At 39.5% G+C, this 24,551-nt stretch overlaps 1 protein-coding gene across 12 annotated transcripts in view; it reads left to right on the top strand.

The window, feature by feature from the left end:
* MAGI2 (membrane associated guanylate kinase, WW and PDZ domain containing 2) overlaps nucleotides 1-24,551 on the top strand; it is a 755,758-nt gene that overhangs the window by 492,748 nt on the left and 238,459 nt on the right. For all 12 annotated transcript variants that reach the window (XM_027795434.2, XM_027795431.2, XM_027795430.2 and 9 more), the window contains 2 exons: nucleotides 4,499-4,714; nucleotides 14,658-14,871. In XM_027795434.2, coding sequence (XP_027651235.1) covers nucleotides 4,499-4,714; nucleotides 14,658-14,871 — 430 coding nt within the window. The remainder of the gene's footprint in view (nucleotides 1-4,498; nucleotides 4,715-14,657; nucleotides 14,872-24,551) is intronic.

Below are 24,551 nucleotides of genomic sequence, written 5' to 3'. Positions count from 1 at the left end.
CAAAATGGGACACGTTGTGGGAGACACATTTAAAACTGTGTCCAGTGACTGGGATCACTGGGTGTTGAGCACATCGGTGTAGTGACTGTCAATAGATTTGAGTCTTGTTACCATTTCATCATGATGATTCTAATGCTTCTTTACTACCACCCAAACATTTTCTCTTATTTTCTTCTGTAAGGGCTTACCTTTTCTTAGGAAGCAAGTTAGGATCTATTGCTTCATCATCAAACACTTTATCGATAAAATAAGTCTTACTACTTCCTGACATAGGTGAGCTCAGGTTAAGAAAAAAAACAGCTGCTTTGTCCTCCTCATTTTCTCCTCTTTCTGCTGCTTCTGACTTTCTGACTCCCTGATCTGGTCTCTGTCGTCAGGGTGAACATCCCCAGTAATTTTATCTGACTTCCCTCCCCGCAGAATCAGGCAGACCTTTTTGTGCAGCTTAGGGGTAGCAAGGAACGCTCGGTAATTGTAACTGTGCCGTGGCTTCCAAGCCATTTCGGCAGCAAAGTCAAAGAGGTTAGGTTAGACCATCTTCGGTGTTCAGCTGCACTTGGAAACAGGCTGGGAGCACTGTGGCAATCAGGCACAGCAGCAAGATGGATTAAGCCGCGGTGGGTTTTCTGCAATTAAATACTTATTCTGCACTGCCTGTCTGCGTGAAGGCTTTTAGTCAGGTCCAGTGCAAAGAGCTTAGCTTAAGCTCTGCTGGCTTAAACTGACCTCTTGACTTTGTGCTGGGGTGGCGGAAGAGTATGCACACTTTTTGAAGTACAGCGAGGAGGCACCCGAGCAAGAGAGCAGCTGCACTGAGTCAGACCAAGGGAAACTGTAGCCCTGTACTCTGTCTCTACTACTGCCCCTTGGCAGATGTTAAGGCAAAAGATATAAGAGCGGGGAAGGCATGCAGAGATACATTCTGTGCTCCACTGTTCTGTATTTTATGGAACTCTTGAGTCAGAATTTGTACCTTTACATTTAGTGGCTTTCGTGTTGGGTTTTTTTGTTGGTTTTTTTTGTTCTATGACTTTGTATAATTGCTTTTTGACTGTATTTATGATACTGGCAGCATCTGCTAGTGAATGCCACTATTCTCTTATGCTGTGTGAAAAGAACCCACTTCTTTTGCTTGTTTTAAACCTGCTAATTTCATTGGCCATCCTCTTGTTCTCATGTAGTGAGAAGCCAAGCATCCATTCATTTGTTTTCTAGGCACTTTCCCAGGGTTCTCCTGATTTTATACATATCTGCCATATCCCCCTTCAGTTGTCCCATTTCCAAGCTGAAAACTCCAAATCAATTTAAGCAGTTCCAAGCTTTAATTGCCCTTCTTTAGTTCCCCCATGTAATTTTTGAGAGGCAAGTACCAGAACAGCAGGCAGTATACAAAAGGGAGGGTACTATGTGGTTTTGTGTACTGCTATAAAGGTGTTTTCTGTTTTGTGCTCCGTTCCTTTTTATAATGCTCCTAACTGCTGGGGGTTTTGACTGCAAGTGAGCATGGGATTTATATTTTCTTTTAGTAATCTTTCTTTGTTTTATTTATTCCTTTTTTTTTTAATTGCACACAATTTAAATTATTTATTTGGTGTGCTTTTTGTACCTACAGAAAGTTGAATTTCTGTACCTAATGATTAGTGTTTCAACAGCAACATCTAGAACCAGCCCTGTCCTTTGCTCATGCCAGATGAAAAAAAGCTGGTTTTATCAGAGATTTTCCAAACACGATTGCAACAAAAGTTGTGGTGTTTAAAACATTTAGTCTCTGCATTATACCCAGATACAGCAATTGCTGAGGTTTTATGAGACAGTCTCTCTATTTAGAGTCTCTCCATTAGCTCTAATGCTCTAAGGCTTAGGCAAGGAATTTCAAGACACTGAGAAATAGTTTTTGATAGAAGATACAGTTTACACTGGTTCTGCTTTTTCTTTAATTGAGCATTGCACCCTCTTTGACATGGCTGGGTATCGCATCCTATATATTTTTTCCTTTGGAACACCTTTATAACGCAGTCATTATATCAATATCTGTGGAACAGTTTCTTGGTTTTATTTGCACTGCTTATACATATATTTGGATTTTGGATAGATAGGTAGGTAGGTAGCAACTAATAATGCAAAACTATCAAGTCAATGGTTACTAGATCATAAGGCACATAACTTGTTATGTTAGAGGACAGAAGTTGGAAATTGTACTGCATGTTCAGTTTGAAACGGAAAGAGTTCAATCTTCTTTGTCTCCTAATCTTGAATGGGCATTTTTGTTTCTTGTATTTTTATATATGTTATATTCATAGAAATTTTTTGTTAGGACTTTTCTCTCTGTTTCCCAATATACATACATCAGTTAAAGTGAAAAATTGTTTAATATCCAAAAATGGAATGAGCATGTCTTTCATTTAAAACATCTTATCTACCATTCAGAATATTACTGCTAATTACTACTGCACTCACTTTTGTATGACAGTGGCAAAACTAAGAACAAAGGAAAAAAAGCCAAGGTACTACACTTTTAGTTTCACAGTTTGTATCACACTGGTCCTGTGACCCTGGGATTTGTGTGCTGGTATTTATGAAATCAGTGGAAATTAGTGCATACCTAACAAGTTTTTTGAAGCTAAAGGTGTCTGTGGCACTGATTAACTTTCAGAGTGGTAAAATGGCTTAAGTCAGAGAGGAATTTTCTAGACTGGGGAATCTTTTTTTCAAAATATGTAGTGTTTCAGACATGCAATCTCACCAATAAAGGTAACGTGCTCCTAAGGAAATACAAAAGTAGACTTCCAGCTGAGCACTGCCTTCAAGGCTGTTGGTTTTCCAGTACTCTCAAAATATCCTTCATTGCCAGAGCGTAGAACTTTGACTGTGACAAATCTGATTTTGACAAATTTTGGAGGTACAGTTTTGCGAGTGGATTAATACAGATTTCTCTTACTCCCTTAGACCCCAAATCCTGCAATGAGGATCCTGCTATCAGTATGAGGGCCATTTAACACAGGACATTTTTCTAGTGTGTTACAATTACAAAAGCATCTGTTATTAATATAATTTTGCTAAACCACTGTGAAAAATTCATAGAGTATTCAGTAGTTGCAAGGCTGCTCAATTACTTAGCTGTATTGAGGTGTTTGTGTGTCTGAACGTTGTAATTCATGGGAAACACCCAAGAATAGTAGTAGTAATAATTTTTACTCTGCCTGCAAAATGCATCTTATGATGGTTTACTGTGCATATGTAACATATTTATTTATTTCACACTCATATGTGGTTAAAATAATGTTTGCCAGTTCGTACTGTTACATAATCTCATAGAAGCCCTAAATTGTGGGATAAGAATTAAAAAATGGTCATACAGTCTAAAATATCTTCAACGTATTCTTACGTAGGTGCTTTTTTCTTTGGAAAACTGTCTCAGAGCTGGACATTATTTTTAGTTTCCCATACTAACTGCTGAAGATCTACTTGTGCAGCATTTTGGTCACTGCCCTTCAATGCAATTTGCACATGAAAAAAAAAGGCATGCATAAAGAGCATTTTTTTATCTTTATGTCTTATACTACTCTTTGTGTTTGCTTCTAGAAAGGACTTGCTATTTTTTAATGTTCTTTTATTTTAATTGTTTTAATATTTTATTTTTAACCATATATTTGAAGACAAATTTGAGGCATCAGTAATAAACCAATTTTCAGTCCAGCTGTGCAAGAAATTCAAACATACAGATATTGATAGATAAGATGAGACCATAGTCCATCTAATCTAATAATCCTTCTGACAGCAGTAGATGATTCAGAGGAAGCTGCCAGAAATTTCATGAGACAAATAGAGGGTAATCTGTCAGCCACCTTAAGTCTTCTCAGAACACCTTAGTACTTTGAGATAATTTTAAGCCCTAAAGCATAAGTTTTCAACTTTCTTTGAAAATACATTAGCATTAAATATTACAAATGTGGGGCTCATGAATAGCAAAATTTTGACAAATACGAAAAATTAGATAGTGCAAGCATTACTGAAAACTGCAGATCTCTGAATCACTGGTTGATAATTTACTTTCTTAGCATGTGAGAGTTTGGAGGGGTGGAAATGACATAACATGGTGAAGAGCCAGCACTTTTACAGTCCTTTTGATCCTTCAGATCTCTTGTCTTTTGGCATAAATGTTGCAAAACTGATTTATCCTAAGTAACAGTTTGAAATAAGAAAACAGCTCTGGTATGCTGCCTATTTTGCAGGTATTTGGATGACAGGAATGTTACATTTCAGGAAGTGTTCATGTGGTATATACTTGTGAACATCATTTGATCACTGGTGCTATCACCAAGAAAATTAGTTACCATTTCATGAAAGGTGAATATTTAACTTCACAGGAAACATTGAGAACTAATCTTAATATTAGCTGATGAACCAGATCCTACCTCACATAATCCCAACAAAAGAAGCAGCAGCAGCATATGTATTTCTGCAGATTTATGTGTTCTTTCTTTTCTTTTCTTCCCAGACAACTATTACGGCACTCCGAAGCCTCCAGCAGAACCGGCTCCATTGCTGTTAAATGTAACAGATCAGATTCTCCCAGGTGCCACTCCCGGGGCTGAAGGCAAACGTAAAAGGAATAAGTCTGTGAGCAATATGGAGAAGACGGGTATCGAGCCACCAGAGGAAGAAGAGGAAGAAAGACCTGTGGTGAATGGAAATGATGTGACAGTAACACCAGGTCTGTCATTCCTTCTTACTTTGCCATGCCTTTCTGTTATTCACAGAGTCCTCCCTTACCTCCTTCTGCAGGGAGAATGTGCACGTTCAGGTAAGGATGTTCTGGCAAGACTGACAGCCAGGAATCCTGAATCATTTCTCTGAAGGAAATTTTTTCTTCTCTGAAGAAAAGGATTTCTCTGAAGCCTAAACCAAATCACTTTAACCTCCATTTTGGGGAGTCATCTCACCTCAGCTACTGTAAAGACACCTGTCTCTGAACTAGTCCCTCTGAACCCTCTCCATAGACCAAAAAGAAAAATACCTGCTCTCTGAATACAGTTCATGTGACCTGGTTTAGATTTCTAGGTTAGGAAATCAGTCACAAGTGCCTCTGTCTGTCCCCTGAATATAGAGGGAGTCTGGAGAACTGTAATTTGGTCAAATGAACCTAGTCTCTCTATTTCAGGTCTCCTTGTTCTCAAATAGTGATACTCACAAGACTGCTCACTACATTATGAACTGAAGTTTTGTAAATTGTTATGAAATCTTAGCAATATTGTGCAAGAGTAAAGTTATCGTATAAAAGAGTTTGTGGCAGTGCCAACGAAACTTAGCTGGCAAAGCTATCAGGAAGAACCCTTTTCAGTGATGTTCCAGAGCCTGCATAAAGTTGATAAAAGTTTCAGACATCTAGTCCTGAAAGGCAGCTCTTATTTTACCCCTTGGATCATAGTTCTCCAGAAAAAAAGGGGCTTAAGATACTGACTGGTATCCTGAGTGGAAACACTCCAGCCTTTTCCCAAGCAGGTAATCAGATTCCCCTTCAACATTGCAGTAAGCCATCATTTTACAGTACTTAATCATTTTTATTCTGAAATACCATTAAAGAAATGATTTGTCATTGTTGTTGAGGTAGGAAATTAAAGGATTCAGACTTTTATACCTCTCTGACAAATAACCCTGTGAATCCTTTTTGGTGAACCTAGAAATTCAGAAACAAATTATTGAAGTAGAAGCCTACAGTGACAATCGTATGCATGAGAAGCTAAAATGGAATATTGCAAGTTCTCTAAATGTATATGTTAATGTGAAACAAAATATCCATTACCTAATCATCTAAGCACTGTAGAAGGATTTTCATACTGCAGATTCTATATATAATATTTTTTTCCTCCTACTGCATTAGAAAATATATCGAATTGAGTATCTTCCCATCAGGGATGTATTTGCCACATGTGTTTATGTTGTTGCTACATAACATTAATGTAAGGGCAAATCCCTGGGCAGAATCTATCCCCGCGTGCAAGGGGGATGGCAGGGGGTGGTGGGGTGAGAGTGGATCTCGTTTTCCCCTCTCGGCATTACTCCCTGGCCATTGTCATCACATGCTGTACGAGCCTTGCTCATCCGTTCCGCACAACACTGCATATTTCAGCAGTGCTCTGATGCTTAGTGCCTCTCCTACACAGCTAAGCAGAGAAGGATGAATCCCAGAAATCCTTACATAAAACATCAGCACTGGCTCCGTTGCCAGGATACTTCCACAGTGAAAGAGGCAAAGGCAGGATTTGGTCTTTGATGTGTATTGTAGAAATCATTAAAAAGATCATTCTTTGCAGTTATTCGAAATCTGTCGCATAACGGACCATTGCTGAGGAGCAATTTCCAGAGCAATATGTTTCAGCTCGAACTGGATCAATGTTTACCAGCTTTTCTCCTCACGTCGTACACCTATAATTTGCTTCTCCCAAGCAAATTCTATGTGAACGATGACTAGGCAGCACCCAAGAAACAAGCACTGGCATGTGCTGTGTTACAAAATGAACTACATGAGCATCGGTGTAAAAGAGCCCCCCGCCTCCCCCCTCCTCGCCCCTCACAAAGTAATTCCTGTAGGTGTGGCCAGCAGAACAAGCAGTGCCTGTGTTGGCTCTCATGGTTTCATAAGCAGGGTTTTGTTGTTCAGTTACACTGATTGAGGACTTTGGGGATTGTAGCAAAGCAGCTCTGTACATACATGCTGTGTTGCCTTTGTTGGGCAGCGTAGCTCCCACGGAGCCTGTTACTGCAGTCATTTTCTCTGTGAGCTGACAGAGTCTTTGGCTACCTCTAAAATGTGTGTACGTTTGTGGTTTGTGTCTTTGAACAGTCAGGAAAACCAGAAATGTTGAATTGTGGGGGTTTTAAACTCTTGGTAGAGGGAGAAATCTAATTTTTATAAAGAAGCAACATAGGTAGAAGATTTGTTATTTCCAGTTCTTCTAGAAAGTGCATTCTTATTTTAAATGCTTCACTTCTAACGGGAGTATTTTATTAAACATAGGACTCCTGGGACATCTAAAACATTGATACATTTTTATAGATGCTCAGCAACTTAATGGCTTATTAACTGCCAAAGGTATCAGTCTGGCAACTCAGAGGACTGCTATAACACCTAGGACTGCTAGGTCGAAATAGTAGCAGATCTAAGATGGATCTGAAGAAAATAAACACATCTTTATCAGACCAATAAGTGACATCTATAGTTGCAGAGATCTTTGTACTTTTGGTCTGATTTTTCAGATTACTTTTCAGTGTCTGTTAAGATAAACCATATATCTGTTGAGCTTTGTTAGTAGGAATGAGTTTTTCATTAATTCACTTCCACATACCTTGCTTCATATGCCATCAGATTTCCCTCAGACAGTTGTATATTGGCAGGCTGGAGATCTTCAACCATGATCTGTAACCATCTTCTTGTTAATTTGTGCTGTCCAGTGTGTTTATTCTTTCTGACTTTTGTCACCAGCTCTCAGCCCAGAACCCAACAGGAATCCTTCTCAATTCTTCAGGATGAGGCTTTTGGCCATTTTAGAATAGGGCACTCTCAGTGCCTCATCCTGGATCAAGTTCTCTCAGGCGAAAGAGTATTAATTGGGATATGGGATTTATCTCATCCAACTTTAGTAAATTATATGCCTAAATGCTTTACTTTTTGTTTGAGCTACTTGTCTCTGTTCTTTTTACAGTAAGGAGAAAGAAGCAATTCCAAAGAGTAAGAAAATACAGCTGGTTTAGATACCCATTTTAGGGGATCACCTTTACAATCTGGAATGCTTAAATCAGCCTATAGATATACAGGAGCCTAGACAGCTATATTTAAATGAAGAATCCTACTATTTGCCAAGCAGTATATGAGAGACCATCTATAGATTAGCTGTTAATATGGCACAGTCTAGAATTAGCATTGGGTTTCTCACACCTAGTGCAATTGCTTACATTAATGGACTTCTGGCTGCTCTGGGTTGTGTCTCTGTTGGGTGAGACATCTTGCTTCTGAGAAGCCTTTCCTGATAGACACTGCATTGAAATGAACGATTTCTGCAAAACTGATGCGTTGGCAAAAGAGTTAAAAGTGTTTTGGTCAAATTACAACCTGCTTGCCAGGCATTCAGTTCTCACTGCTGTTGCTGTTTGTGTCTGCAGAGAAATAAGTCAGTCTCCTTCACCACCAGGATCATGATTTGACACTGTGTTGGCCATGTCACATTTGCTTCACACTTTTGACTGATTGTTTATCATCCAAACTCCAGAAGAACCACTCTAATATTGAAAGAATTCTTATGTATGTGCGTCATTCTGACATTACTTGAACAACAGTAAGTTGCACCCAGAGATGAAAGTTCTGGCAGGCTCCAAGTATTTGAGGGATCAGATAGGACATAAAGTTTCAGAATTATCATTCCATGCCTTAGGTTGATAATGAAGCAAAAGGCTAGGGTCCCAATGCCATCAATCACCATGCAAGGTGCAGCAGACCCAGGAAACAGGTTGAGTTCATTCTTCTATTATTACACAGCAGAAACTGTCAGATGCATGAAAAGAACACACACGGCATCCAAGAGCCATGAGATTTTAAAAAATACATAAGTCGGTCTCCATTGATATTTCTGTTGTAGGTGTGTTCTTTAAAGTCAATTTATCATAGCTAGGTCACAGACCTACAGAATGCCCTATGCTCACCCAGTCTCCACGTCTGCTGTTTTGCTTCCTCCCCATCAGCTCCTAGTGCCTGTGTCAGTAGTCAGGGGGAACAGTGCCTTCATGCAAAGAACCAAAACACAAAGATGGCTACAGCTCTGTGGGAAAGGGAGCAGCTCCAAGGATGCAGTGATAATTTTGTAAGAAAATAGGTGCACATTGCTCAGCAAACAGGAGTTAAACTACTCTTATATCCAACAGTTACTTCAAGTCAATGGATTGGTTCCTGTGCAGAATTTAACAAATTAGTCAGTGAGATACAATAATGATATAAAGAGTTGCAGTATTTTCTTTAAGAGCTGCTAAAACCACTCCATAAATTACTATTCAATAATATTTCCTTTAATTTGTTCTCTGCTGGTATCGCTTAGGTCATCTGAGTTGTTTCTTTTGGAAGAATAAGTTTTTAAAAATTACTGCATGAATAATCCGCAGCATTAAAATAAAGGAATAAAATGGCGATGTTTTCTTACGTGTTTAGATGGCAGATTTCAAGTTCGACTGTAAATAATACAAACAATTTAACATGCAGGCAGCAGAATTGATGAAGGCTCAGATTCTGAGTCTATCACAACATAATTACCAGTTGCTTTTTAAAAAATGTTCACCATCTTGTTTAAGAGGAGCTGTATAGAGAATATGTTATATCAGCCAGTAATATTTTATCTGTTGTTATTTGGAGTTGAAATTCTACAGAGATGAACTTACATTACTTAATGATAAGTTGGTATTTTTAACATACACGTTATCTTGTTCTCAAAGTTCTTTGTATTCGACATACGTAATAACTTGCTGGTGCTTTACTGGTGTTTATTCTGTCACTTCCCAGGACACTCACTTTTGAGATACTGCGCTAAACTGCTTTTGAAAACTGGACCATGTAATCTGTTTTGTAGCAAGACAGCAGCTCTAGTAGGCTATTTCACTTGATGTAAAGTCAATTGATTGTTTTTTTAGTGACAAAAATACTTTTGGACTCATATTATGGTACAATTTTAGGATCTTTTTTTATGTCTTATACTGTCTGAAGAGAAATATTTGTGCTCGCAGTGTGTTATGGTAGTATTTTAAACCTTATTTGTACACTTAGACACTGCTAGCTTTTAACAAGAACTCCTGGTTTTTATTAAATCCAACATTATCTATGAATATATATTAGCAGAAAGAAAGCCAGAAAGGTGAATATCTACCTTACCTGGCATATGTGAATGACAGATAAATATAACAAAAGATAAGATGACACCGTAAGTATTCCAGATAAGTGTGACTAGGATGTCCATTGTGTAAAACAATGTTATTAAATGGCATTAGGCAATTCTACCTTAATTGACTGGGTTTTAGTCATCATGATGCCTTCTCCATTATCAAAGTAAGCTATTAAAAGATAACAATCCAGGAATTAATAATTCATGAGATTGGCTTTAAAATAATTATAATTTTAAGTTGTTAAATAAGCATCAGGTTTCTTTTTTTCCCATCTAAATTTTGATAGCAATCTCTGTCTTAGACAAGCTCAGAATATTTCTTCTAATCCTCAAGGCTTAATTTTTGCATTTTTCCTGCCATCACAATGGCTGGTATTTGTTGATAATGTTGTTGAAAATAAAGAATCTGACCTTTTCAGGCCTGTTGAAAGTAAGATCTTGAGGAAGAACGCCTGTTGCAGATATCGTGGTAAAATCCCAAGACACAGCAATGTGGCCACATCTGTGCTCTATCAGACCAACCGGTTGATCATTAGCCATTGTGTGCAATGTACCTGTGCTCCAAATTTAATTTTTCTGCTGTGGTCATATGTACCACGTGGCTTTATGTCTTGTTTTCCGTCTATAGTCTGTATGGCATCCTTCCTGTAGTAGAAATGTGGTCAAGACTGCAGGTAGCCTCAGGAATAGAGCTCACAGGTGTGTCAATGATGCTTGACACAGATGAGAACTTACTTTTGTTTTGCAGAGATAAGAAAAAAAAACAACAAAGAGTTTATCAGAAATTACATTGCCCTATTCTCAGGGGAAGTGGAGAACATATTATTCTCTCTGCTTTGCAGGAAACTTACATATTTTAAAATGCTTCCCCCATCCATCAGTTTTTTTCTCCTCAAGACTAGACACACCTGTTTTTCAGTCTTGCCATACTTCCAATCTTTTCCTGTTCCTTTTTTTTTTTTTTTTTTCCTTTTTTTCTTTTTTTCTTCTTCCTCTTGTTTTCTGTCCTCTGGACTCTTTCCCATTTTCCTTGACGTGAAATTTTTGAAACTGGGCACAATACTCCTAATTAAACCTTACTGTAGCTGAAGGTGGAAGGACCTGTATTGCACATGCTTACTTTTCCTGCCGATTATGATGCTTGTTTCTCTTTGCCATAGTATCATTACTGACTGAAGATAGTGGCTAGACATCCGTCACACATCCCCATACCTCCATTGTATTGTCAGTAGAAATTCTGCCGAGGCATTTGCCCCCCCCGCCACCCCCCCCCCCCCCCCCCCCCCATGTATTTTTACAGCTGATTGTGGCATTTTGCGCCAGACAAGCACCACATATTTTGGAAAGGCAAGGCAGGGGAGAGGGATTTACGACTGGTAGACAGGAGGCACCCTGCTGCTCTGCTGTGGGTTACAACCAAGCAAAACTTGTGTCTGAGTCTCTTGCTAACTAGTTTCTTCCCACAGACAGATTCATACTTCCAAATAGCATAAAATTAGTATAATACAATGTTGTTAAAGTATGAATTGAGATGTAGCATATGGCTGTAGACCTATAGACCATCACCCTGTTCAAGACCAATCTTTTTCTTTTTTTTTACATGTGTCAGTGTCAAAAGTCTTTTTATAAGATCATGAAAGCTATGTCTACCATTTCTCCCTAAGGAGCAGCACCTGTTACTCTGTCATGAAAAGAAATAAGATTAGTTTGGCACAATTTCTTCCTGAAAAATCTTGACAATTATTTATCACCTTTGAAGAGCTTACATGTAGGTGGTTTGATTGCTGATCCCAACGTACTTTGAGGAATTCAAACCAGAAAGATGTGCAGTTACAGTTTCATGGGTCTTCCTCCTTTTTTACAAGAAGACATATTGGCCTAATTAAGCAAATTATTTCATCAGGAATTTAGGTGGTCAGAAATTAGGAATATAAAGCTGTGTAAAAGCCTAAATCGTAGATACTTTGCTGAAACCAGGACTTTGTCTCCTTTCTAAGTTTCTTTTCTTCATGAAGTCTCAGTGGTGTAGCCATTACTAGCCATGAGACTGCTTTAGTGGTTCCCTCCGCAGCCTAGGTTTCATTCCATCAGGCTCTGCCAACTAAGAATGGCAGCTTCATCTAAGTTTTACCTGACCTGTTCTCTGCCCACTCTAGTCCATGTTCTTGAGCCCTACTGCTGACATTGATTACGTTAGTCATTTAATCACAGGTAATCTTTTTGCAGTAGTGACTGAGGGAAAAATAGTGCTGGGGGTTTTGTGTGTCATACAGTATTAGCTTTCCTTCCTTCCCACGTACTAGAATGACTCTGCTTTTGGTCTTCTTAATGCACTTACAGAAAGTTTTCTTGTCACCTCTAATATCCCTGACTGTATCCCATTTTCTAGACTGACTGTTGTGCTTTGCTATTAGATGCCTATGTTGCTTTTTCTGTCTTCAACCTTAACAATTTAATCTAGTTTTCACCTTTTGTACAATTCTATCTCAAGTAGCAGACTGTTGAAAAATCATGGCTTAGTCAAAATGATCTCTGATTATATATACTTACTATTTTGGTTTTTCATTAGAATAATTCATGCTTGTATCCTTAGTATTTTTTATTTAATCTTTACCAGTTCTCCTGAACTCCTTTTCCATTACTATGGCTTGCCATAGCATCAAATGTTTTAATTCTGTGAGTCTACTAAAAACTGGGTATTTTAAGACCATTGTTAATTTTTTGTTGCTCTTCTTTTTTACTGTCCCGAGCACTACAGATCAGATTGTTTCACCCAAGCTGTCTTCCACTCCTACATGTTTCACAAAAGTATCTGCACAGTTCCATGCTCTGGATGTACTGTTAGTTCATGAGAGAAATTGTCATCTTCTTGAACTTCATTGTAAACTACATGGTTGACTTGTTTTAAAAACGTATTTTACTCTTTCTTTTTTATATAATTATCCACAGGTTTCAATATAGTCCATATAATATTACTCAGAGCAAGCATACATACATTTTTGATGAATCAAAACCATACAACTTCCTTCATTCCTTACATATGTTTATGAACAAGCTATAGTAGTCTCAGTCTAGTCTCTGTTACACCAAATATGTATCGTTTTGATTAAATACTGGTGTACAAGTTAACAGTTTGTTCTCAGTTCTTCTCTGATATTCATTGTCTGTGTCCCTATGATTTATGTCTGTTGGGGAGCTTATGTCATTAGCCTTCACATAACTTAATGTAAAGCCATGCTTACTAGGTCTCAGATTCATCTCGCCCCATTTTAACTGTCTAGAAACAGAGCAACTAGCCTAAGCAGGACTGAATTTGGTTTACCTAACTTAATATGTAGGGTCATCTCAGCTATCTGACTAGGATCCCATCATAGTTGAGATTCAGTCAATACATTAAAATCATGCATTTATTTTAGTTGCAGTTCATCTGGACAAAAGTAGAGGTCTGTCTACTTTTTCAATGAGATCGGTCTTCGTTTAAGTGCAACAGAAAAAAGAATCCAAGGATGACAGCTTCTTCAACTGGGGCAACAGGTTCCTGCCACATTTTTTCAAGAAATAATTCCTAGGCAGACCATATGATAAAGCACAGCTTACATACCTAGTAGACCAGTCAAACAAATTTATTCACCTCCAAGGATGAAGGAATCTCTTTCTTTAATAGGACAAGTTCTCTTAACCGTCCTGTGTTTGACTACTTTGACTACGATTAATAGTCAAGAAAAGATTATGTTTCCTCCACTATCAATAGTTCTGTGCAAGGAAGCCCTGCTCTGTCACAGTCATTCATGCAGGTGAACATGTAGACTCTTAAGCCTGGATATAAGTATTCAACAATGTGGGTAAGGCACACTTAGAATCCTAATGTTGCACAGCTGATCCCCATTTAGCTGATTTTTTTAAGGTATCATTGTGATTCTGTGTTATGTTTGTGTTCAGTGGATGTTTTACCAAGTATCGCTAAGTTCTACCACACTTGCTTAGCTAAAAGACTGGACGGTGGGAACTGATGGTGGTAGAGATACTGTTGGACACCACATTTTCTAATATCTGACTTTGTGGAAAGTAAAATGAATAAAAATGAAAGATCAAGTACTGAAAAGGACATGGGAAAGGAGGGATCCTTCCTGAATATGTTCTTAGCCACAGTGAGACACAACCACACTGGGTATAGGAAGCATTTGGCATTGGCTGTGGGAAACTAAGCCTCCCACAGATTTTAATGAGTAACGAAATAACAACCAATTCTTATAGAGTTAATACATTGCTATGAGTTGATGGATGTCACATTGATTTCTTTGATGTATGGATATAGGTAAAGCAATCCGTGTATATACTTTTTTAATTGAAAAAGATCTGTTGTCTGCAGTAAAACAGCAGGGTAGTTACTTTATAGCATATAGTTTGAAAAGTTAAGGCAGAAGAAAGTAGTGCTGCTGGATGTGAAGCTGCCTTCTGCTCGATGCATACTGCTGGCCTGGAAGGATTCCTGGGACACAATGAGCCAGAACTCTTTGGCTCTTTATTAGTTTCTTGTTTCAGTTTGGTTTTATTGCTTTATTTTATTGTGTTCCAGATAAAATGCTTCATCAGAGGGGCCCTTGTGTAAACCAAACAGAGTTTTCCTTTTTATGTCAAGACTTGCAGTTCATAGAGTATCCCTTGGAGACTTGCACCTGGTAAATTCTCCAACATTAACTTGGATATCCAAAGCCTGTATTTTTTCTTCTCTTCCAGAATCAAGTGAACATGAAGAGAAGAGTACAGGTGTCTCAGGCGAGGTGTCTTCCACCCAGCCTTGTTCTGCACCAGGATATACACAGCCTGAAGAGGCAAAGGAGGATATGGATGTAACAAAGCAGACTAAACCTGAAGACAATGATGACTTGGGCCCACTGCCTGATAACTGGGAAATGGCTTATACAGAAAAGGGGGAAGTCTACTTTATTGAGTGAGTCTTATTTCTTCTCTTTCTAATAGCTGTATCATATTTAACTGGGCGGGGAAATGGTTTGTGTGGTGGAGGGGAGCATTGCACTCCTCATTATAACAGCAGGAATGTTGTGGCTGTCAAGACTCCCCAGAGCTGGTGGCAATCCCTGCATCACTGATTTACGAGGAAGCATGCTCTTTTTCAAGATAGGTAACTGCACTGCTTAACACTTCAATGAAAGCAATTAAAGCTGTTGTTTCTTCTGCTGAAAGCATGATTTTTCTGCTGTTCTGGTGCTTTCAGGAATGTGGTACAGTCGCTGGGTTCTTCCTTTTGTGGACAGGGGTGGAGAGGTTTGGACTTTTTGCCAGTTTAAGGGAAGAAAGATAGGAAGGCTAAAAACTAGCTAGTAAACAGTAGGTGGAGGGTATGCTATATTTAGAAATAATAAAACAAATGAGTGGACAATAAGGAGAATTTATTATGTGTAGAAATCTTTTCCTCTTGGTAGACTGTACATACGTGTTGCTAATTAGCCCACTCATTGACCAAATGGATATAAAAGTTCTTTCATCTCTGCATGCTGTCATTAATACACATTACCGGAATAAGAGCACAGCAAATCAGTGAGTTTACAACATCATGTTCCACAAAAAAACCCAGAAACCTCCATGAGCAGAACATTCCTGCAGAGGCAGCAGTGGCATTTATGTTTTCTTGAAGGAACTGCCTCAATTTGGAGTGTTAGCCATTATTTGAATTATTAGTAGGTAAAAATAACATCTGAAGGTGTCACTCCTACTTTAAGTCCCTTATTCTATGCAATATTTATTACTATCACATGAAATGTAAACAAATTATAAGAATAAAGTTTGTGCGCGTGATTTGTCATGAACACTGGTATGATCAACCATAGCTTTTGGTACATACAATGCTGAAAAGAGCAGTAAGTATGAAAACAAAAGTGTCTTTGCTGAAAAGAGCAAAAATATATTCATTGTAGAAAAAGAGTAATTATAGTAACTTAGCCCAAGCAAGCAGAGAAAAACTACAATAACTTCCAGGCTAGATCAAGCCCTTGTTTCCCTTTTACCTCACTTCCAAATATAATTTTTCTGCACATATTTAATGCTCTGACAGAGAGCAGACTGAATTATGTGGCACTTTTATATCACTTCTAACAAAAACCTGTGATATGTTTCGGGGGTGGGGGACAGGATGATGGGTAGGCCACTAACACACGAAACTGTGACATGGGTAAATACTGCAACAGGCAATTTAATAGAAAATAAATGTCTATTTTGTAATAAATACAGTGAATGCAAATAGCCCTGCCGCTCTGCAGAGCAACCATTCCACTCCACAAATCCCTTTGATGTTACAGCTTACTTCCTTTCCTGGAAATGCTCTGGTTTACACTGCAGTTCTGACAATGCTCATCATTCACTTCCACTAAATGAATGTTATGTAAAGCAGAGAAATCAATCAGAGGTGCAGACTGGATAGACAGACTGTTGTAAGGGCTCCTTGCCTTTGGGATTATATTCTTGAATAATGTAATTGCAAAAAAGTGCAATTACACATCTGTAAAAATACCAGATTATTTACTAGAATCTAGCAAAGGAACAACTCTTTGATCGTTTGAGTTTTCACATTGCAGAGTCTTCACAGGGTTAAGTAGGAATGTAATGCTGTGGGGATGCTGTTAAATTGCCTCTTTGTTTACAAGTCACTTTGGTTAATGGCATGAAGAGACTCCATTTGCTTTCACAAAAAACGGAAAGATAAAAAGACAACAAAAACCTATTTGTCTAACAACATCTCCCCGAACAGTAGTAAAGATTGTACTAGATTATTAAATAATAGATGAAAACCAAACATTTTTAAAATGTACATCACAATGGGTGGGAAAAAAGTCATACTAGGCAACATCTTTTATTGCTTTATTTGAGGCTCATATGAATTGCGCCTTTAAACCCTAAGGACTCCAAGCAGCAAGTGATCTCAAGTTCCAGGTTGTCCCAGGTATACCCAAAGGTCTTAGATTTCATCATCGCATTTTAATTTGTTCACCTCAAACTAACCTCTAAAATTTGTATCTAAGCTCAGTTATCGAAACTGCCATCAGAAGTAACGTGGCGGATTTACAGTGAGAGAGGGAGTGACTTCGTAAGAAGAAAGATAACTGTCTGTAGACAGTATTATTTATTTGCTCATCATTAATGGCCCAGTGAGCATTTTGTAAAGCACAGTGGAAGGAATTTCCTCTGCCTCAAGGACTAAAATGAAAAAAAATAAATATACTAGATTCACTAGATGATTCAGGTGTTGGTTGTATTTTAGAGCGTGGCTTGGTCTGCTTCTTCCTTTCTTTCCCTTTTTTACATAGGTGCATGACCTTATATTTACCTATATTAGCATTCATAGACAGAACAGGAAGAGCATCCCTTCTTACTGCATAATGCTTACCACTGTTTTCCAGGAAAAGCTACTTAAGTCCATTTCTTGGGCTGTCTCCAGTCTCCCTTACATATGACTCTGAATTTTCAAATACAGGCACACACCACACAGACAGGAGTCCATCTCATACATTTGCTTTCATTGAGAACATATGCTAATGAGAACATGCAATAATTAAAACAGCGTATATAAATTGAAATACCACCAAAAAACCTCCAGTTCTGCTCCTTCTTTCCTACTTTAAATACAGCTGACGAGTGTGACCTATTTCAGCGTGCTTAAATAAATTGTAGGCATCACTGATTTTTAGTTTTTCCCTTTCACAGGGCTAAGGAAAGGCTGCAATTCCCCATAGCCTTCAGACCTCACCTTGCCAACTGCTTTCAAACCCCATACGTTGGCTGTGTTGGATCCCAAGCAATCGATGTTTGCTGTGTTGGTCCAGTAGAGTGTTGAAGGGAATACAAAAGGACCAAGATTCTCAGTGCATCTGCTATCGTGTGCAGTCAGCCTTAAATGTGGCCCTCACCCAACTCTCCAACTCCATCACATGCACAATTACATTACAGAGTGTTCTGTAGAGTCGGTTACACATTGTGATACTTATTTATAAAAGTCAGAATTGATTTTGCCTCTCTCTCCCGCCCTTTCTCCACCTATAGGCAGCAGAGCTCTCTGGAAGGGGTGCAGGAGATTAAGACATTAAACCAGGAAGATCTGCAGTTCATTAAGCTGAGCTACAACTAAGCCTTAACGAGTAGTCTCAAGGATATTATCGAGCCCATAACTAAAGCTATTTATATGTTCAAAAGCATATATGGTTTTCTTTGCTTATACTATATTAATAATTGTTTTGTTAGTGGAGAAGAGTCTAGAATAAACTGAAACCTCTGTAACACATCTTTAAATTATCATCTTCTTTGACTTGTGGTGATGATTTTTAGGAGAATTTGGCCACATGGGGTTTAACGAACCACTTTCCAGTACATCTCACAAACATTCAGTCTCTTTGTACTTCAACACCTGCTTCTCCAAGCAGCATAGTCAGCTTTGCTTTTTTGGACCTGTTGTAATAACTTTTCTAGTTGTTAAAGCTGCTTTTTTTATGAGGACCATAAAAGACTACAAAACAGCTATAAAATAGGCCTCTGCAAAGGACTCTTCACAGTAAAAAAACAGCCACTAAGTTTTCAAATACAGCTGGTACTATTTCACGTGTTACCTGAAAAGAAGTGCAGCTACAAATTAGAAAAGTAAAATTCTGACCTAGTTTGTTTCTAGAGAATATTGCTACAGCCTTCGATAGGATCAGTGTTTCTCCTTAGTAGTTTTTAATGTAGGAAAGTCTTTTGTTTGCAGGGATAATGTGTTTACCCTAACATCTTGCTTACCTGAAGAATCATGATAGCTGTTCTTGGTTGCTACATCAGTTCACCACGAGAAAACAGGATACATGAGTTAAGCCTGGCTACACCATTACATTTGATAACTTTATCTTTTGTACTAGAAGATACTAAAAGTACTGAGGTGGAAGTACACCCTCCTACCCACTCAAGATCGCTTCCATATTCTGCAGGAATTACCTGATCTCTTATAAGCCAGCTTGGCACTTCTGCATGTTACATCATTAGTGTATCACTGTATAATACTGAAATTCACCACATTTTGGCTGTATGGTTATTTCATAGAATCATAGAATGGTTTGGGTTGGAAGGGACCTTAAAGCTCATCTAGTTCCACCCCCCCAGCCATGGGCAGGGACTAGACCAGGTTGCTCAAAGTCCCATCCAGCCTGGCCTGGAACACTGCCAGGGATGGAGCATCCACAGTTTCTCTGGGCAACCTGTGCCAGTGCCTCACCACCCTCACCGTAAAAATTTCTTCCTTAGATCTAGTCTGATTCTACCCTCTCTTAGATTAAAGCCATTCCCCCTTGTCCTATCACTACAGGCCCTTTTAAAAAGTCCCTCTCCAGCTCTGCTGTTGGCCCCTTTAGGTACTGAAGGCTGCTATAAGGTCTCCCTGGAGCCTTCTCTCCTCCAGGCTGAACAACCCCAACTCTCTCATAGGGGAGGTGCTCCAGGCCTCTGATCATCTTTGTGACCCTCCTCTGGACTCACTCCAATATGTCCATGCTCTTCTTATTTTGGGGAGCCCAGAGCTGAACACAGGTGGGCTCTCACACGGGTGGAGCAGAAGGGCAGAACCACCTCCCTTGACCTGGTGGCCATGCTTCTTGTGATGCAGCTCAGGGTACAGTTGGCTTTCTGGACTGCGAGCACACATTGCCAGCTCATGTTGAGGTTCTTGTCAATGAACACTCCCAAGTCCTTCTCCTCAGAGCTAATCTGAGTCCATTCTCTGCCCAGCCTGTATTTGTGCTTGGGATTGCCCCTACCCAGGTGCTGGACCTTGCACTTGGCCTTATGGGGTTTCATGAGGTTCAGGTAGGCCTACTTCTCAAGCCTGTCAAGGTCCTTCTGGATAGCATCCCTTCCCTCCAGCATGGGAGCTGCACCACACAGCTTGGTGTCATCAGCAGCCTTGCTCAGGGTGTGTAGAGAAATAAAGGCAGGTTAATTAATATTGATAACATACAGATGTGGGCTGGCTTCAGGGGTGGTGGGTTGGCCAATGTAGATAAGGTGCAGCTGTGGCTGGTTCTGTTAAGTGGTTGAAAGCTAATGAAGAGAGAGCAGCCGAGGAAGAGAGAGCGTGCCCTGGATGAGGAGAGACAAGGAGAAGGCAGCAGAGGGACTGGCGTGAAGAGTATGCTGGTATGTGATGGTAAAAGACCTTGTTGCAGCTGGCTAGTTTGGAGAGCGCTGTGATAAGGGTGCACTCAATTCCACTGCCCATGTTGCCAACAAAGACATTAAAGAGAAGTTGTCTGCTACTTTAATTAAATAGTAATTAAGATGAAGGAATTTTTTTCATATGCTGTTTTAATATTCACTTCTGATGTGATTCTTCATCTTTGGGAAACAAGCCATTTTGTGTCAGTATGACTTTATTGTGTGGACAGTTCTAAATCATCAGGTCTCTTATATGATCATAGATTTCTGTAATTCTTTTTCCTTGGTTACGTGTTGTACTGACTTCATTAGTTTTGTTCAGCATAACACTGATCAGATCTCTAATGCTCTTTGGACTTCAACATGACATACAGCGGGACAGGCAACAGAAAAGATCTCTCTTGGTTTCTTTCTCCTGAGACAGCTTCCTTCCCTCATGACAAAATAATTAGGAATGGGGAGATGGCAGAACTTGAAAGAATTTGGGGAATGCTGAATTTCTTTCATCTCTTGTCTTTTGGTGTTATAAAGACATTCTCAGTCTGTACTAGTGGTGTATTGTCCCTTGCTCTCACTTGCTGGTTTTATCTATGCTGACATCCAGGTCAAACTGCCAGCTCAAATCCTGTTGTCTTTCCTCACCTTCTTATTTCTTGTCTTTCCCCCAAAGGTCTCTGCTGCTCTGCTCTGCAGGCTTGCTCTTCCAAAACCTTTCCTCTGATATTTGCAATGGGTTTGTAATTTTTCTCCTTCAGCTCACCTGGTTTGCCATGTAGCATTAGGTATCCAGTATAAACCAGTTGCCAAGACTCCTTCTGTGGTCAATGGAGAGAGATAATTACCTCCAGAGGCTGATTCTTCCTGTCCAAAGATAAGGGCAGAATTAATTTGCCTAAATGTAGGTGCTTCTACCAGTAAAGGTGCCCTCAGATATCCAAAGGTGCGTCTGCAGTAGCATATAATTTGTGTCAGAAGAACACTTTTGAGGCAAGTTTTCTGGTTGCCTCCATGCACCACACTGTGATTTGGTTCACATTTCAGAGTGCATGAACTGGATTCCTTTCAGATGAAACTAAAAAGAAAGTTTATCTCTAAGAAGCTGATCTCTAGGAGTGCACTTAATTCTAATTCTCTCCACCCCTGAACCCCTGAGCTCAGTCCACAAGACTGAGTTAAAACCAGTCTGAATTCCTTCTGATCCAATCCATGTCCATATCTAAATCAGCAATATCAGTAGACTGCAGAGTGAAGCACTTGGTGCTGATGACCCAGCATCCACAGCCACTAGGTCTTTTCAGGGGCCGTAGGCTGCCTGCCTGTGAATAGCTTGTAGTGCATTAAGTGGGCTCTTGCTGCGTACCATCAGGTTTAAATTTAAGTGAAAACAGCTTACAAGCTGGGAGAATGCTCAGTGTGTAAAAGAAGGTAACTGAGAGATTCACTTGAAAAGTGACCTCCTGATCTGAGCCAAAGCACTACTGTAGACACATACTAATAGCCCAACACATCTCCGTGAACATGGCACAGAACCTGTGAAAACCAGCGCCCTTCTGGAGTGGGAGCCATAGGCCTTTGGGAGATGCTGTAGAGCCTAGTGTGTCACTAAGAGCATATGGTTAGGTCCCCAGACCAACTGGAAGATAGGAAAGATCAATTTTTCTGTATAGGTGCCTCTCCCTTCAATAGAGAGGAATCCTACACAATTAGCTGTGTAATTTCTAGGTGGCTGAAGTCATATGAGATGAAGCCCATTCTTGTCAGAAATTAACTGCCTAAGTCTAAGAAAATGACTTAAACGGCAGAAATTACCATAGGAGACTTTAGGCGTTTATGTATTTTTTTAAAAATCTTACATAAGCATCTTACGCTCCTGCCTCCTGCAAGGCACCACCACTGCCTTGCTTATCTGCTGCCCAAGGCCATCTGCAGTTCATAGGATGGGCACCCCCGAGCCTGTCGTCTGTTAAGGACCACGTACATACTCTGAGCACATCTAACAGACTGACAGCACGAAATGCAGTGCAAGCTAGCTGTCACAGCTGCTGCCATTCAAACCATGGCTGGAGAGCGACTCCCTTTTGTGTCTGTCCTACGTGTGTGCAAGAAGTTTGGGCAGCACCCCACAAAGGATGAATTGCAAAACCGCTGGTTTAATGCTCTGTTTTCCTGTCACTGTCCCCCTACACGCAAATTACTTGAAAAGCATTATTCTGCTAGCTGAAAAGCTGTGCAGATCTACACGTCTCAGGCACACAAAAAGAAGGGAGGAGTAAGCATTTGCAAGTCTACAGTGCACTTTGGTTTTCTCTGTCTCGTATACTCCCTTTTGCTCAAGCTGTTATATTGAGGACCATCTTGAATCTAATGGATTCACAATAAAAACCCAAACAGGCCCATATGTGCTGTCCCCAAATACACTGAAGCAGCACATTGGTAAATACCCATTCTGAAATGCCTTTCACAGTAATGTACAAATTTCCTGCCTTGCGAGAGTCACAGTTTAGAATAGGTTTGCAGTGTTTTCAAAAGGCATTAAGGCTATAACTGTCAGTAACTACTTTCTATATTCTCTTAAAAAATGTTTCAAGAGATCGTCTGAGGGCTTTGTCAGTACAAAAACTTTACCTGTCAAAGTGCTTTAAACTGACAGATTGCTAACACAAATCCATTCGACTCATCTTAATTAAAATAATACACTAAAAAATAATTATAATAAAAAGATAGTACCTTGTTAAATAAGAAAAGCCACGTTCCTAACACTTTTTACTTCTAAAAGTGTGGAGGAGTATCCGGTGAGATTCCTGGAGTGGCTCTGATGCTGGTATCTAGCTCTAGTGGTGGTAACAGGGAACTGGGGCATAAACAGTCTCTGAAGTCCTAAAAGCAGGCCTACAAAGAAAATCTGTAGAAGAGCAGGAGGTTGAGTCAGGGCTTCTGGGAAGTATTCTGAGCTTTCTTTCACTCTGTTTAAACCAGCTGAAGAATATTTTTTCCACGTATGTTTAAAATTGTCAATAACTGATAGCAGAGGACTCTGAGTATAATAAACTATTTCTGCCGGGTCAAAATACTTGGCAAAAAGGGAGTATTTAAGTTAGCTCAGCAGTAATTATTATATTGACTTTTGGCTACAATATTAAGCTCCACTGCTTAACTGAGTGACTTTTTAAAAATTATTTTTAAAATTTGCAATACACTTCAGGCCTATAAGCAGTTTAGATTTTATATAGCAGAGGTAACAAATTTGGTGAATTTTAAAATGTTGTGCTATTCCCACACTCTACCTGCTTGAAGCAAAACCAAGGGGAACCTTTGTTGACTGATTTCAAAGTTTCTAAAATTAAGAAGTTGCTCTTGATTTTAAGACAGTTTCTAAGACATGCATAGTTGATTTGCCACGACTTGTCTCTTAGCTCAATCATCCTAGCTAGTAATAAAGGTCGTTGAAATTGTGTAAGGATGGACTTTCTAAACCTGCAGTTTAATGATGAGGTACAGTTATTGCTGAGTAATGAAGAAGCAGTGGCCAGTGGAAAATGCTGGTGGAGCCACAGCTGTATTTCTCACAGGATGCTTTTGTTGCATCACTTCACTCTCATTCAGTCAGTGACAACTGCTCCAACTCCCTGTTTGTGCATTTATTCCACAACTGCCACAGCTATTCATCTGCAATTCATTCATAACTAATCTGTAAGTCCCCAGCCCCTTTTCCTTCTGGTCTGTCTATAAGACTTCCCAAATGGACGCATGTGATTAGTGTACTTGTAAGCAGGCAGGTTATACACAGTACATTTTACAAGGTTTTTAGTCCTCAAAAAGTGTTAACGTGCACAGCTCATGCAGCAGATATGTGTTGATGTTACTTTTGCCATTGGTGTTAATTTGGCCATTTTACTGTTCCTTCTGTCTTCTTTCCTATAATTAAAGCTTTCCTATCAAGGCTTCTTTCAAATTATATTAAAAACTGTTTAGGAGAGAAATACTGTTTCCCTTTAGCTTTTACAGATTCTAGTCCATTGGAGAGCTTACGGGGGAATAGGTAGAGCCCTGGGACACAGGGGATGTGGCATCTTTCCCGAGATGTCCCTGCAGCCTGCCTTGGGACATTCAGCATGCCATCATCACTGGGCTTTGGTTCTTCCTCTCGTTCCCAAAGTGTCCTACCTGTGTGTGGAATAAGCTGCTTCTCTATTGTTTCTGCGGTTGGCTGACTCCAGTTCTAGTCCTTGCTGGAAGACAAGTTACTCTGAACAGCGCCGATACTGCTAGCATTGCATCCACTATGGCAGAAGTAGCATCGTTCCAAAACCCACAACTTGAAAGCTGGCCTGAGGGAGTCTAGATGAGTACCCTGCCAAATAAACCTCCTGTGCAGGACAGCAGTAGACGTGCATAAAACAGACTATGCTGTAATCCATGGCTACTTGTTTCCCCTCTTTTATT

The sequence above is a fragment of the Falco peregrinus genome, chromosome 6 (genome assembly GCF_023634155.1).
Source record: "Falco peregrinus isolate bFalPer1 chromosome 6, bFalPer1.pri, whole genome shotgun sequence".
Classification (NCBI taxonomy): Eukaryota; Metazoa; Chordata; class Aves; order Falconiformes; family Falconidae; genus Falco; species Falco peregrinus.
Note: the sequence above shows the minus strand (reverse complement) of the source record. Positions and strands in the feature narration are given on the sequence as shown.